The sequence below is a fragment of the Rattus norvegicus genome, chromosome 1, assembly GCF_036323735.1.
Source record: "Rattus norvegicus strain BN/NHsdMcwi chromosome 1, GRCr8, whole genome shotgun sequence".
NCBI lineage: Eukaryota > Metazoa > Chordata > Mammalia > Rodentia > Muridae > Rattus > Rattus norvegicus.
The window spans coordinates 265440118-265456168 of NC_086019.1; the positions used below are offsets into that span (position 1 = coordinate 265440118).

The window sequence follows — 16051 nt, forward strand, 5'->3', positions numbered from 1 at the left end:
GTTAGAATTCTAACCACTTCAGCCGTCCCTCAGCTGAAGTTCTTTCTTACTTGACAGTCAAGAACAGCTATCACGGGGACAAAGTCTCATGCCTCCTCTGCTCTCCTCGGGGCTGGGGTCTAGAAGTTGGTGGCGAGGGCGTGACTGAGGCTCCATAGATAGGCAGTAGAACTTGGTAGGAGTTCCTTCTCGACACCTCCACAGCAGCTGATATGGTAGGTACCAGACAGAGCAGGTCTTGGGGAGGGGCCTCAGCTAGGAAAGCACTTCAAGAAGACACCAAGGGAAGTTACTGTGGGCTGGAGAGGGTCCACTGCTTCTGCAGGATGCAATTAGCACAGAAACTACAAGCAAAACTTCCTACCACGGAACGTCGCCATCTCTTTGGCTCCCCAGACAAAACCAAACACTGGCATAGGAAAAGTCTCTTCAGCTCCCCACATGTAATGAGTAGTCCAAACACTGGCATAGAAAAACTATTTAAAGGGCCAGAGTGAATTTTCACAGGCCACACAGAATACATCTGGAGTTGAGAGGCAACATGAATTCCTTTGTAGGAAAAAAACCCTGGGCCTCTAGTAGGAGGCTGTTGACATCTCAGCATTGAGCCTGAGTTTAGGTCTGGGTCTGTGGGTACAGACAATGGCACTTCTGCTAGCCTTGGGGTATCTCTCCTGGAGTCCTGTGTATTTGCAGCATGAGCTGTTTGTGGAGTATTAGATTGAGAAGAGTCGCTCTGGCACCCTGAGGGGTGAGGTGTGGGTAGGTGTGTCCTGCAGGTAGGTACAACTTGGTTACCAGAGGAGGCTAAAGACGAAGGAAGTCTAGAGAAATAAAGCCAAGAGAAGTTATGAGGTCAGCTCCAGGAAAACCAGCAGAAGTGTCGGTGTTGTGATAATCCAGCCTGGCAGCAAGGAACTGGAGGTCTTCACACCAGGGCACAAGCAAGAACAGACGAGCTTTCCCGTCATGCCGCCCTACCTCTTCCTCTGTGTCAGCTATGGGTTCCTGTCTGCTAGTGTGCATGCATGCTCTAGCATGGGTGGAGTCTTCTTGTGGATAGAACATCACTGTCTGTCTAGGCAACAGGACCCTGGCTCTGTCACGTGGGCAACTCCTCACATTCCTTACCACCAAATGAGCAGAGATTGGCTGTGAAGGCCCTTCCACATTTCAGGACTAGCCTGGAAAAGGTCACTGTTTACAGTGAGATAAATTATAGTGTCAATGGAAGTCTTCATTTTTTTTTTAAGAATTGCCAGTTGAATTGTTTTAAAAAAGCAAATCATTTTTCTGTGAGCCACGGCTTACCCCAACATTTACCTCGACAGTTCAGGGACCACACCAGCATTAAATAAAAAGGAAAGTAGGCATATTAAGGTAGTTATGCCCTCACATTTGCCTGGGGTGAGTCTTTCATCCAGAAAGTGCCCACACTGGTTGAGATTTTAGAGATAGTGCCGAAACTCTGGGGTTTAAGGAAAAGCACACTAGCAAATAAAATAGCCCTAATGGCTTTGGAGACCTGTAGGGCCGTGAAGCCAAGTATCTCTGGTATGCCCAGAACCACAGTTCTCTCCCATAACTCTCTTGAGTGAGTGAATGAGCTGTTCTGAGGACTCTCGGTGGAGGTGAGGAATGGGAATCCTCTACAGATGGGTGCCCAGACATATCTGTCTGTCTGTCTGTGTTGGACGTGACATGAACAGGAACCCAAGTTAGTTCACTGTCTGCTTCCTCATACCTAGTGCCTGACACGGGAGAGAGCATACATGCAATGATTTTGGTGCAATATCCATGCAAGCTGGGGTTGGGAGGTGTAAACTTGCTTAAGGTGAAGTTCGCGTTCGTGCCCTAGCATCCCCCTTCACAAGGGAAGACATCAGACTAAAGCGACTGGTCGTGCACAGGATCTGGTCGAGATGCAGACTGCGTTAGGAAAAAGTGAAAAGGACAAGACAGGAGCCCCACTGTTGAAGGCAAGTCAAATCTTTATGTCAATCTGCTGTATAGACAGTTTTGTACAATGCGCTCTCAGTGGGACTTTGGACGTTTACAGTTTTAGAATCTCTTAGCACTATCTCTGGTGAGCGCGGGGAAATTTGCATACGTAGCACCGGACACGGTCCCGATTTGCAGGACCACTCTCCTCTGGAGACACTGGCCAATTTTGCAGAGGTCTGGACAATGCTCGTAGTTAGATTTTTCAGAGCACGTGACAGATTTGCAGAGGTTAGCCCCGGGTCATTTTTCTGGCGGGCAGTTTTGCAGAGCCTGCGGGCCCGCCAGTTCTGTAGAGAGCGCTCTACCCGCTCCGTTCCCGATCCGGCTGGGGTCGCCCAAAGCTTGCAGAAGGCGGGACACAGCACGTGGGTGGCGAGGGCTTCCCGCTCGAGCTTCCCGTGCGAGCTTCTCCCGCGGCTGGCTCCGTAAAGCGCTCCCTCAGCTTCCCGGGCACAGCTCCGCCCGGCTCGCCCGGCCCGCCCGCTCCTCCCCCTACGCCTCCGGGACTTTTACTTTCAGTTTCCCTAAAGCTGCCCTCGCCCCTCGCGGAGGACGCACGCCGTCGTGGGCTGCTGGCTGCCGCTGTGGGAACGGTAACTTGGGCCGCCATCGCGGCTTTCCCGCCCTTCTTCCGCGCGGTCCCTCCTCCCGCGCGTCCCCGCCCCGGGTCGCCCTCCCTCCCGCAGGCTCGCAGAACCTGCTTGCAAGGCACTGTGGCTCTGGCTCGGAAGGCTGCCGGCTCTCCATGCCCTCAAGCCAGCGCTGGCTTTGCTCAGCATGGCGTCCCGTGGCCTCCTGGTCTGGGGTCTGGCGACATCCGGTGCCATTCCGGATGTAACAGGGAAAAAAGAGCGGGTGTAGGCTGTAGATGTGGCTGTTTGAACCCGCAAGGACTACCTTGTCAGATTGGCCTGGAGCTTAGGCGCCGCCGGTCCACTCAATGGGAATCTTGGGCCGTCCTGGTGACTTATGCTCAGGGAAGGAGGGAGTTAGGTGCACAGATCTTTGACCAAGGCAAAGTGTGCTTGAACTGCTCTTTCTTGTCGGGGAACTTCGCATCGGGACTCTTGCAGTGACTTAAGATGGTGAAAAACTTGGCAGTGCGGGCTCCAGGCGACACCTCATCTTTACTCATTGGGCTTTCGGGTTTATGGGAAAATAAGTTTCCTGGGAGGCGCAGGTGGTGTTTGTAAGTAGTTCACAGTTCTTTCTCTTGAACTGAGCGTACTGACGAGGCCCAGGTTTTCTGTTTGACAAGCTATCTCTTCCTTCAGAGTTTGACCAGCCTGACCTTACACACACACACACACACACACACACACACACACACACACACACACACACACACACACACACACGCCCTTCCTCCCTCCTTCCCTCCCTCCCTCCATACTGTTAAGGCCTTCTGCAGAGAACGTGGGCAAAGTCTCTGGTTACCTAACCCTGTGAACCTCAGGTGGGTAGTGTGGCGGCCTCAGGACTTTTTCACTTAAGGGAGAGTGAATTTGGCAGGAGGCGAGTCTGTTCGATGTCACTGTGTTAGGGAAGGGCAGCCTGCCTCCTCAGGAATATGTAAGTTCAGGCAGTAGCCAGACCCACCCTCAGTACCTGTTCGAGTCTACTTTCTGTTGCGGGGTAGACACCGTGACCATAGAGAGGAAAGGTTTTATTTCATTTGACTATTTCGGGTCACAGTCTGTCATTGCGGGAAGTCGAGGCAGGAACCTGGAGGCAGGAAATCTGATGACACTCAGCTAGCATTTATACACGGCCCGGACCCAGCTGACTACGGCTGGCACCACTACCGAGGGTGGGGCCCTCCCACACCAGTCGTTAGTCAAGACACTTCTCCACAGACATAGCCACAGGCCAGTCTGATCTGGCAACTCCTCAGGTGAGATTTCCTGTTCCTGGGTGACTCTAGGCTGTGTCAACTTAACAATAAAAAAACTAGACACCACACCTGTTCTCGAGGTTCTGGGGAAGCTCTCAAGGCAGGCGGCATCCCAGTATCCCAGTGGCCAAAGTCTTGCAAATAGGAACAGCCACACTGTAAGACAGGGGGAGTTCGGGGTAGCCCAGCAGTGGCCAGACGTATTGTTTTCTAAGCAACTTCTTGGGAACTAATACATACAGAGCCCCAGTGATTCCTTAGTGCATCCCATCTCCACAACTCACGTAGGGGACTAGCTTTCCAACCCAGGAGCCTCTGGGGGACCAGTGACAGCCAAACCATAACAGCAGGCATCACACATCTTAACGCCATTTAACGAAGACATCCCGTGCCTCTTTACGGTGGGCAAGCACTGTCTCTAATGCTCTTTGCAGCCCCTGAAGAAGGTACCAAAAAGTCATGCTAGGATGTTCCCTCAGGCCGCACTGTTGAACCCAGATGAGATGGCTTTCTCAGAGGGTTTGGAGATAAAACCAGGACTCAAAACCAAGAGTTGGCCTGACTGTAATGACGTCACCGAGGTTAAGCACCCCACTTGGTCACTACCTGAGATCCTTGAATGTTGCCAAGACTCAAGCAGATCAGCACAGGGATGAGGAAGCTACTGGGTGCTTAGCCTTCCTGATTAAAGAGTCAAGTCCACTGCCACTGATGTGGGCTGTTAGCAGGAAGGATTGAGACTTAGACTCCTGCATTTAAGATGTATTATAGCTCCCAGTGTCAGGCATCTCATTCTCTGGTCTGCTCTGATGTTGTGGGTCTGTGGTGACGGGGCAGGACATCCTGGTGGTGAGTGTACGGTGAAGCAAAGTTGTTGACCTCAGGGCAACCAGGAAGATGCTTTAGGCCTCGCAACAGATGGCGGTGTGAGCATTGTGAAGAAGACACATGGCGAAGTCTCCCACTGACACCAGCTAGGACTGACATGGTTGTGTCATCCGCTGGAGCAGAGTCAGTGTTCGTAAGGAACACAGACTCTCCCTCCCCTAGCAGTCAATAGTTTCTCAGCAAGGAGTGGGTTCCTTATGTCTTCAGGCCTGTGTCAGCTTTCTGTCAGTATAATAAGTACCTGAGGTGATCAATTTAGAAAGAGTAGTCTGTTCTGGGTCACCATTTTAGAGCTTCCAGCCCGTGATTACCCAGGCCGGTTGCTGCGGACCTTGTACTGATGGAGCGCAAGCTGGTATATACTGGTCGGTTTTTCCTCACAGTGATCAAAATCTGAGAGGGCAGCCTGAAGAGATTTCTCCCTTTACAGCGGTGGTTCCTAACCTTCCTAAAGCTGTAACCGTTTAATACAGCATCTCATGGTGTGGCTGCCCTCAATCATAAATTATTCTGTTGTTACTTGATAACTTTAATTTTGCCACTGTTACAGTCATGCGGTAAATATCCAATATGCCCCAAAGGGTTTCCTTCCGTAGGTTGAGAACCCCCACTTTAGAGAGATTTTGGTTCCTGGTTCAGGTCTCAGTCCACCTGTGGCAGAGCACCGTGGCAACGAGGTGTTGATTCAACCCAGTTGCTCTCCTTGTGACAGCCAGAAAGCAGGGAGAGGCTGCAGGAAGGGTCCAGGTACAGGCTACCCTTCCAGGAAGCTCTCCCAATGCCCTACTTCCTCCAGCGAGGCCACACCTCCGGTAGCTTCACGTGGTGCGCCACCAGCTGGAGACCAAGCAAGCCTGAGTCGAATACTTGAGTCTGTTGGAGGCTCATTTCGTTCGAGTCACAACAGTAGGGCATTGGCTTTTATGACCTATTGTAGTAGATGACAGAAAACTGAACACCAACCCATGCCCACCACTGGCTACTCTCTGGGCCCTGCGGTCCCTCCGCCTCCGTGGCTAGCCCCATCAGCGGCAGTCTATCTCAAGCTCTCTGCTGTGGACTCCGCTCACATTCCCAGCTTCCGCACCCTGTGGTTATTGCCACAATTCCCAGTAACCCAGTAAAATCAAAACTCAATAAGCTTGTAATTTAGCAATCAGATTTATATCAGTAGATTCTCACTCCACAAAACGTCCACACAATAAACTCAGAGCCAATTGATGTTGATATAAACTCCCCACCTAGATAAGAGAAATTGTCCTGTAATAATCCATCCCTTATAAAATAGTCATAGCTACCTGTAGCTAATTAAAGCCACACGAGGTGGGTCATCCTTCTCCTCCTCCATCTTCCTCCCCTTCTCCTCTCTCTCCAACCTTTCAAAAACTCTGTTCCCACCTTTCTTTTTCACTGCCCAATCACAGGCCTTGTCTTATCTTGTACCTGCCCTCACCTCCATATAGACTTCAATCCACAGCCTCTGAGAGACCGTCAGCATCAGGGAGCTTACCAGGAGGCCTCAGACTTTGGGGGAAGTGGCACACCAAATCCAGACCAGCCATATCTTTTGTGCATTTATTTACTTATTTATCTGCCTATCTATTTATTTATTTATAGCTGATGTTGCTATCCGGGTGTGTGAGTTCCTTCCGTACACCCTCTCTCCTCGGGTTTGGGGGTTAGCCTTTTGATGTACACATTTTCTTCATCCATCCACTGCTCTTGAAATGTGTTATTCTGTTGCAGCTCCTTAGAGAAGGAGCTGGCAGTTGAGACCGTCACAGGCTCCCTGCTGTCTACACTTCTGAGAGTTTTACCTCTAGGTGCTGGAAACTCTGCTGAGCTGACACCTGCATTTCCGGGTTGTAGTCTGCTCTGTGGGGCGTGGCCAGAGTTGTAGTTTCTAGGGCAGGATCAGAGCTCCTATTCTGGAGTCACAAGGACATATATTCTCTCCCCCTCCCTCTCCCTCTTCCTTTCCCTTCCCCCTCCCTCTCCCTTTCCCTCCCCTCCCTCTCCCTCTCCCTTTCCCTTCCCTCCCTCTCCTTCTCCCACCTCCCACCTCCCCCTCCTCTCCCTTTTCCCCTCCCCTCCCTCTCCCTCTCTCCCCTCCTCTCCCTTCCCCCTCCCTCTCCCACCTCCCACCTCCCCCTCCTCTCCCTTTCCCCCTCCCTTTTCCCTCTCCCACCTCCCACTCCCTCTCCCTTTCCTCCCCCGTCTCTCTTCCCCCTCCCCCTCCCTCCTCTCCCTTCCCCCTCCCTCTCCCTTTCCCTCCCCTCCCTCTCCCTCTCTCACCTCCCCCTCCCCCTCCCTCTCCCTTTCCCTCCCCTCCCTCTCCCACCTCCCCCTCCCTCTCCCTTTCCCCCTCCCTCTTTCCCTCTCCCTTTCCTTCCCCCTGTCTCCCCTCCCCCTCCCTCTTCCCCTCCCCCTCCCTCCTCTCCCTCCCTCTTCCCCCTTCCTCTCTCTGTTTTATGGATCTTAGGTTTAACCCTTAAGATTAAATTTGGCAAAAGAGTCAAGGCTTAAGGCCACACCGAAGGTAGTATGGTTTCCTGGTAGGTCTTAACAAAACTTTGACTTGTTAGCTTTGAAAGATATTTGAACTCATGCCTTGCTGATGACCCTGTACTGATGAAGTGTATGTGAAGACAGACCACAAACTGCTGGGTGTGTTCTTTCCTCTGTGCTGACCTAAGAGACCTGATCTGAAAGATCTGTGCCCTGACCAGAAACATGTCAGCAACTGTGGTAAGGGGGCTTGCGGTGTGCAGAGAAACATGGCGGCCATCTGATTCCTCCCGGCCACTGCAGACATGACCTCAGGTTCCTTCCTGACTCAGTTCTTTCTCCACTGGCCAGAAGCCGTGCCAAGCCTCTCCTTCCCCCTCTCCTCCCCTCTGCTCCTCTGTCCTTCTCCTGTCTCTCTGTCATCTGCTGGAAGGTAAAGTCACAGTGACACTTTGGAGCTGTCGTCCCCAGAGCCACTGCTTGCCTCCATGGATCTCCACCCCCAAATGTCGTGCCTTGTCCCATTCTGGAACGCAGAGTATTCTATAAAAACAGACTCCACCTTCTTTTCCAACCGACTGAAAACATCCCTAGGCCAGCCCTGACGGGTATACACATACTGTCCCTGGAGGCTGAGGCCTCCTACCACGTGCTCAGGTCCCAGACCGCAGAAAGCTGAAATTTGCCAGTTGTCTGTGGTGACTGAGAGGGAACTAGGATTTGATTTGTGAACACTGATCCCAATATGGATCCTCCTTGGACCAGCTGTATCTTTGTTTAGCTAATTCTATTCCCATGGGGGTATTCATTTCCTCCAGCCTTCCACTCAATTAATATTTATTTAATAAGCACCTTCTGTGTGCCAGATGCCTCTACCACAATGAGTTTATATTGTCCTTCGGGAGCCAAGCAATTAGCGGAGCACAAATAGATGGAAAAATAATACAAGAGCCAAGTAGCAGTGAGCATGGAGAAGCAGGCAGGTAGTAAATGTTAGTGTCTGCTCACAGGGAGAAAACAAACAGACAGTTTGTAACAGGCAGACTTTATTCACAGAAACAAGTGGGCCAGTCTCCTGACACCTGTCCCAGACTGTGAAGGGCCTTTGAATCCAAGGAGACGGGTTAAAAACTGAATTTTTAAATAGTGAGGATCGTTTGAAGATGTGTGCACGTGGTGTGTGCGTGTATGACTACAGACCAGAGGTCAACCTCCGGTGTCTGTCTCTCCAGGAGTTGACCTACTGTGGGTTGCTCTGCCCTGGAATTCCCAGTTCAGCTAGGTTGACTTGTCAGTGAGACTCCAGGATCCACATATCCAGCATCTGGCCTGGAGTTACAAGCACAGGGGATCAGACTCAAGCCCTCATTCACCCTTGAACCGCTGAGCTATGCCCAGAAGCCTCTTGAAGGTTCCTGAACAGGAGACTCATTCGATGGCAGTCTGCTTCAAATGGGCAGATTGTGTACAGTGAAGATCATGTACACAGACAGACACAGACACACACACAGATACACACAGACACAGACACACACAGACACACATGCACGCACACAGACAGACACAAAGACAAATACACAGACAGAGACACATACACACACACAAACTGAAACACACACACACACACACACACACACACACACACACACACGCATGCATGCACACCTGCAGTGAAGAGAGCTCAGTGACTCCAGAGTTACTGCTGCTGTTGAAGTCTGTCAGCTCCTTGGGAACTGAGGAGATGCTCTGAGCTCAGAGGCTCTGGTCTCTTCGTGTTGGTTACTTGGTCTCTGGAAGAAGGAGGCTGCTCATACAGTTGGCGCTCATGAATCCAATCGCACTAATACACTGATGGTGCAACAACTCTGGAGCTTAAATACACAAAACTGCTCATCTCTACGTTTAACTCATTAAGAGCTACGCCACCTAAACATGCTAAAAAAGAGGGGGCTGCAGTTTGCAGAGTGCTGCTCTATAGTTCCTAAACCCCACACACAGAGCCAGGACCCTTGGCACGCAGTTGCGACTGGTGGATCCTTGGTGCTCACTGGCCGGCCAGCCTACCCTAACTGGGAGATCCAGGCCATGAGGGAGCCTGGCTAAAAGCACAAGGGGACAGACAGTGTCTAGGGAATGACATCCAAGCTGTGGCACGCATATGTGCACACACACTGACTTGCTCACACATGACTGCAACACACAATCACGAGGCGAAGACGCCCCTTTGCATCTCTATTTCTCTGGTTTGGTTTTCCCCTAGATGACAGACGATCAGGACTGTGCTGCAGAGCTGGAAATGGCAGATTCTTCGACGGAAGACGGAGTTGACGCTAAGCCAGACCGCTCCACCATCATCTCATCCCTTCTCTGGTAAGTTCTCTCCTTTGCTGGAATCATCACCCCTCAGCCACGTCACCCACGTCACACCAGGGGACACTCAGGAGAGGCTTGTGTTGGACCTTCTAGCTTAGGCAAGTCCACGGAGGCCCCACTGTGCTGTGAGGCTTCCTGCCCACAGCCATGTGTTTGAGGGACAGTCCCCAGGAGTGAGAACCTGCTTTCATCAAAGCAAGGCTGGGGCTGCTGATGCCCACAGGTAGGGAACATGGCTGCCGAATGGCAGAGTTTGGGTTCTGGGAATAGCAGATACCAGGGCAACTTGCTCCTGGGGTGAAGCGGGAACCGCCTGTGCCCAGGTCCCCACCTTTCCGGAGTTCATGTTGTATTCTAGTCTGATGTTTATGAATAATCACACCTTCATTCATTATTCGTATTAGCACATTTAATCCATGTGTATTCCCCAGGGGATGGGCCCCTCGTTGATGCATCTGGTGGTTCAGGAAACCGAGGCACTGAGGTTTCATCACTTTTGTTACGGGTCAATAGATGGTTGTGCCTAAACTGGTGTCCAGACAGTACCAGCAGCACTCACATGAATGGATTTCTGTTTAAAAAGAGGGCTGGGCCAGCAGGGTGACCCAGTGTCCCAGGCCTGCTGGCTGGCCGGAATTTAGCCCCTGACCCAACGTAGTGGAAAAACTGACTTCCCCTGGGTTCTTTCACTGCCACACACACACACAATCAAATAAGTAATGTAATTTCAGAGGAGGGCTTCAGGGGAGCAGAGGACCCACGCGCCTTCTTTTGACCGTGGTCATGTGCGGCATTTCCTGAGAGTCAGGTGCACCCCTCTTCTTTATATGGTAATAACCACCCCCATCTGAAACGTCACTGTCTGACGTTTCAGTTACTCATCAGCCATGGTCTGAAATCGTTAAATGGGAAGAATCCAGAAATGAGAACTTGGCTGGTTCTTAAGGGGCACACCACGGAGACTGTGACTCAGCCTGATGTCACGCCGCTGACCCGTGCAGGATGTGTCATCTCTCTGTTCAGGATGTTAGCTCCCAAGTCGTCCCTTGGGTTGTGACAACACTGTGCTGTCACATGCTGTTTTATTGGAGAATGCCTCCAAAGGGCCGGTTCTTAGCGCTGCGGTTCCTACAGGCCCCAACGAGGGTGCACGAGTTCTTTCTTTAAGCAGGAGTTCTCAGCCATCGAGGAAGTAAAAGCTTGTGCTCAAGTTGCTGACCTCTGCCGTAAGAATGGACTTTTTCAGGGGCCTGGGGAGATGCCTGTGTGTTTACTCACTTACCGTGCAAACACGACGACCAGAATTCAAATGCCCAGACCCCATGTAGGTGGGTGGTGACCTGCTCGAAGTTCAGCCTTCTTTGGCAGAGGCAGAGGAATCCACACAGCAAGCTGACTGGTTAAGACTAGCCGAATTGTGTGCTCTGGAGTTGAATGCGATATTCCGCCTCACTGAAGATGGTGGAAGAGCTGAGGAAAGGCTAACTCCTGGCGTCGACCTAGGGCCTCAGTGTGCGCACGCCAGCTGCAAACATGCCTGCACATACATGCAAAGGACATACACAGGTGTGCGAGCGTGTGCGCGCGCACACACACACACACACACACACTTTGTGAAAACGGAAAGGGAAAAAGAAGGGAGGGCCTTCTATTGTGACGTTGCAAACAAAGGAGATGTACTAAGATGCTGTGCCTCTGACAGTGTGAGCCTGTCCACCATGCTACTGACCTCATCGTGGTGGAAAAGACACAGGACATTAGGGTTTGGTATTGCCTGAAGTTTGGGGGCCTCATCAATGGTCCTGGAACACATGCCCCACTGTTAAGAAGGGACCACAGTGCTTCCTAAGCCATTCTCACTAGACACAGGCAGCAAGGGCATGATGGCTGACTCTGGGCCGTGCTTGGGAAGGGGAGTGCTGACTCACGAGGCTTCCCCTGAATCCCTCCAGAGACAGCTGCAGGTCATACCGTCCCAGACGAAAATAGGACTCAGGAGAGCCCAGCACAGCGGGCTTGAATTTCAGGGGGTGTCACCTGAGTTCAGGAATAATCCACTGGAGTTCAAAATAATACAGCTCCAACTTCTGGGCACTTTCAAACGCCTGGTGAATTGGCCCAGGCTAACCTAGTTCCCGGAGAAAGCCTCTTAGAGGAGTGGACTTCAAGTGTTAAATGTCACCTTCTGATACTGCACACTTGTACTGCCTAAGCTGGCGTGACTAGACAATGTAAAAATGATTATTAATATTCTCGATATATTAATTAATGCTGGAAATTAATATGGTGGCAGTTTATTAGTATTCTGTATATATTAATTAATGCTAGAAATTAGTACAACTGCAGTTTTCCCTTAACCAGCCAATTCCCCAGATAACCGCACAGAGACCTTTTGATATTTCAAAGCTTAGGCCTTAGCTCTCAACTTGGTCATCTAAATTAATCCAACCATCTAGCCCCATCCAGCCACGTGGGTTCCTATACCTTCCAGGCCAATAGTCACATCTCTCTTATCTTATATCCCCTGGTGAAAGGGCCTTCCTCTTTCTTCTTCCCAGAGTTCCTTTCTCCCCCACCTCAGGAAGTCCCGCCTTCCTCTCTTTACTGTCCAATTACAGGCTCTAGCCTTTTATTGACCAGTTAACCTAGGGAGCAAGGTTTGTACAACAAAAGCTGTTTGTATGTGAGAGTTTGAGTGTCTTGGGGCAGCCAGATCTTGGGGTACAGAATTTAGCACATGCATAGCAGCCACAGACCAACCCCTTTGTTCTATTCTCTCTGATTGGGTTCCTTGAAAGTCTTCTGTCCCTCACCCAAGCGTGCAGCGTGCATAACTGTCTACACAGTTGTGTGCATGTTTGCACCCGTGTGAAGGTGTCTTCCAGTTCTCCTGAGTGTTGTAAGGAATTCGTCCTCAACTAAGCTTCTGTTTCCATTATTGCTCCAAATAAATAAGTCATTGGATTATTACCTTGTCAGCCACCAGGGCGATTAAGTAGGGATTGCAGATTATACTGAATTCGCAGGCTTTAAAAAATGGTTCTTAATGATGAAGAGATATACTCGGAGCTGGATAAGAAGGCCAGTGTCTCTTTGCTTATTTTCCATTTTTAGGCACGGAACCACCGAAGAGTCATGAATAAATTCATGAGACGGAAGAATGTTGCAATAGTGGTGCCACTTAATTCTTGGATTCCTTCTGAGTTCTGTACTGAAAATGACAACTCAGTCAGGTGCTTCCTCCCATTCAGAGTCAAGAGTTGGAAATCACCTGGCTTCTTGCCCAACTTTTGGGGACACCAAAAGTTTCTAGTTCCAGTTTCTAGGAAGGTCATCCCAACTCTGTATCAAAGCTTCTCCAGCAGTTGTTTTCGAGTCTGTTCACTTTTTACTTAGGGGCTAAATCCATTGAACTCAAAGTATTAGAAAAAGAAGCAGGTATAAACGCTCAAAAGTATTCTTTATAATATATTTATGTATGTGCACATGCGTGCTGCTTTAGGAACTCCAAGCCGCTCACAGGGAGTATTCGCTCCTGCAAACAGCGGTGTTGTGCAGTTTGCAAAGCCAACTTGTCAAGCAGCTTAGCACACACACACACTCACACCCCACAGGCTTTTTCTTGGTAGAGCTATGAAATCATTTTTCATTCAGTAAATGTCTTACTAAGCATCCTAGGACCGCCTTCATGGTTCTCAGTTGTAACTGGGTAGATGGGGTGGGGCCAGGGAGGAAGGAGAGCATGGAGCTCAGTTCCAGTTCCCTCCTGATTCAGTTCCACCATCCTGAGACTCGATGACTACCATGAGGAAATGGGTAGGGTGGTGGGGCTGACAGATAACAATGTCACTAAGGCTGGTTCCATTCCATCCCGAATCCTGCATGAGTGGATTTCTTCAAGATGTAACAGGGAACCCCACTTGTCCCCTTGTGGGGTGGCTGGGCCTCTGCAGCGTGTTAGAAATGGTTCTGTCAGCTACACAGTGGAGATGGGAGGATGGGAAAGCAGCGGGGGGGGGGGGGGAAGGGAGTGGTGGGGAGGGATGGGGACCCACAGCACTGGAAGTGGAGACTCTAGCCTCGTATTTGCTTAAAGCAAATGACTCAGGCCTTTGGGAAGACTGGGAATTCTGCATGAAGACCTAGGCCTTGGTGTAAGCCCTGTTGTTTTGTAAAATTGGATGTAGTCTGTGGTGTGCCCTCTCCACTTTTAGAGAGTGAGGACACTTGGGTCACCTGGTTCCGGTGTACTGTACCTTCTCAGTACTTGGCTGATGTCAACATCGGAGCATATGTAATCAGTGAACACATCGTTGTGTCCTTGCCTAGCATCTGATGCATGCTGTTTTTCTTAAATGTTGATTTTGTCGCGTCAAGTATAAGATGGGACTGTTGAATCATTAAACAGTTCTAGGCTGTAATGAGCGATGATTCAATGTCATGTTCTCCTAGGTTGTGAAATGTTCTCTGCCTTCTTTAGGCATCTGACTCTTTAAATCAGGGCTCCTTAAAATCTTTTCATCTATGACACAAGAATTTCTATGACTCCAAGTGTGTGTGTGTGTGTGTGTGTGTGTGTGTGTGTGTGTGTGTATGCTTATATGTGTGTATATGTATGTATTTATATAGATTTCAAAAAGGCAAATGTTTACTAATAATAAATTATCACGAACTTTAAGGCTGAGGACACAGCCCGGTCTTGAGGTGTGCATGACACAAGCGTGAGGACCTGAGTTCTTCTGTTGCCAGTACCATGTAAATGCAATGTAAATCCATGTAAATACAATGCAGTTAGGATCTGCCAGGGATGGTGTCGTGACTTAGGATTTCAGGCCTAGAGAGGTGGAGACAGGCAGGTTGCTGGGGCTCACTGGCCAGGCATCCAGCAATTACTGCTCAGAAACCAAGGATCCTGAGGAACATCACTTGAGGTTGTCCTCTGGTTTACACGCGCACGCGCGCATACACACACATACACACACACACACACACACTCACTCACTTGCATGCACATATCCACTTACACACACATACACATAGTCAAACCTGGATGCACATGTGAACTTACACACCCAAAGTCACTTGAATGCAAATATACACACACAGTCTCCTGGATACACATATGCACGTGCACACATGCAGAGTCACCTGAAATCACATATACAAACACACAGTCACCTGGATGCACATATTCACTCACACACATAGAGTCACCTAGACCATATATGCACTTACACACACACACACACACACACACACACACACACACACACACACAGTCACCCGCATGCACATGTGCACTCACACATAAACACACGTAAAGTCACCTGGACGCACATATGTACTTACACACAGAGTCACCTAGACACACATATGCACTTACACACACACACACACACACACACACACACAGAGAGAGAGAGAGAGAGAGAGAGAGACAGAGAGAGAGACAGAGAGACAGAGAGACAGAGAGAGAGAGAGAGAGAGAGAGAGAAGTGAGTCAGTCAGTCACCTGGACTCACATAGTGCACTTTCACACTCGTGCATCACTAAAAAGAATTCTTTAAAGTAAGTCATGGCAGACATGTAACTTTACCAGTTATCAACGCTGGAAGTGAGTCTGTACTAATGAGATGGATGTGCTTGATTATTTTTACTTTGAGAAATCTCAGTGGAGCCAGGTGTGGCGGTGCAAGCCTTTAGTCCCAGCATATGAGAGGCTGATGCAGGCAGATCCCTGAGTTCAAGGCCAGCCCAGTCTGCAGAGAGAAACCGGTCTCAAAAGAACCCAAACAACAGCAGCAACAAAACGAAATCTTAGCTGAACATTTGATACTACATGTTGTGTTTTATAAAGCGATAAAGAGAGGGGTATATGTTTTGGTGGATGTGTGAGTAAAGGCCTGCCATGAGCACATGGAGAGAGAGGGGAGAAGGGGATGGGGAGAGAATGGGAACAAGAAGGTAAGAGAGCAAGAGAGAGTGGACAGGATGAGCAGCCCCTTTTATACTGAGTCAGGCACACCTGGCTGTTGCCAGGTAACTGTGGGGCAGAACTTAGACAAAATGCTACCACCACAGGACCTAACCTAAAAGGTTCATCCCTTGCAGTGGCGGTGTTGATTTTAAAATCCTCGAGGCTAACAGACAGTGCCGCTTGACCTATGTGCAGTACAAAGTTGCCCAAGTGCACATAGGGCAGCTGTGGAAATGGAGGAGATTCTCTTCTAATCCCAAGCTAAAGATCCTTTCACGAACTCACATCAGTAAGTCACCTCGGAGTTTCAAACACTCCAACCCAGGCCGGTCCAAAGCCACGCCAATTGAATACTTTTGTGTGCAAATGAGAATAAGAAGATAATTGCTTTATATTATTTTGCTTAC

At 49.9% G+C, this 16051-nt stretch overlaps 1 protein-coding gene across 1 annotated transcript in view; it reads left to right on the plus strand.

Moving 5' to 3' along the window:
- Positions 1-2529: 2529 nt before the first annotated feature.
- Casp7 (caspase 7) overlaps positions 2530-16051 on the plus strand; it is a 39292-nt gene continuing 25770 nt past the window's right edge. Inside the window, exons 1-2 of the mRNA NM_022260.4 lie at positions 2530-2597; positions 9555-9664. Coding sequence (NP_071596.1) covers positions 9555-9664 — 110 coding nt within the window. The 5' untranslated portion in view covers positions 2530-2597. The remainder of the gene's footprint in view (positions 2598-9554; positions 9665-16051) is intronic.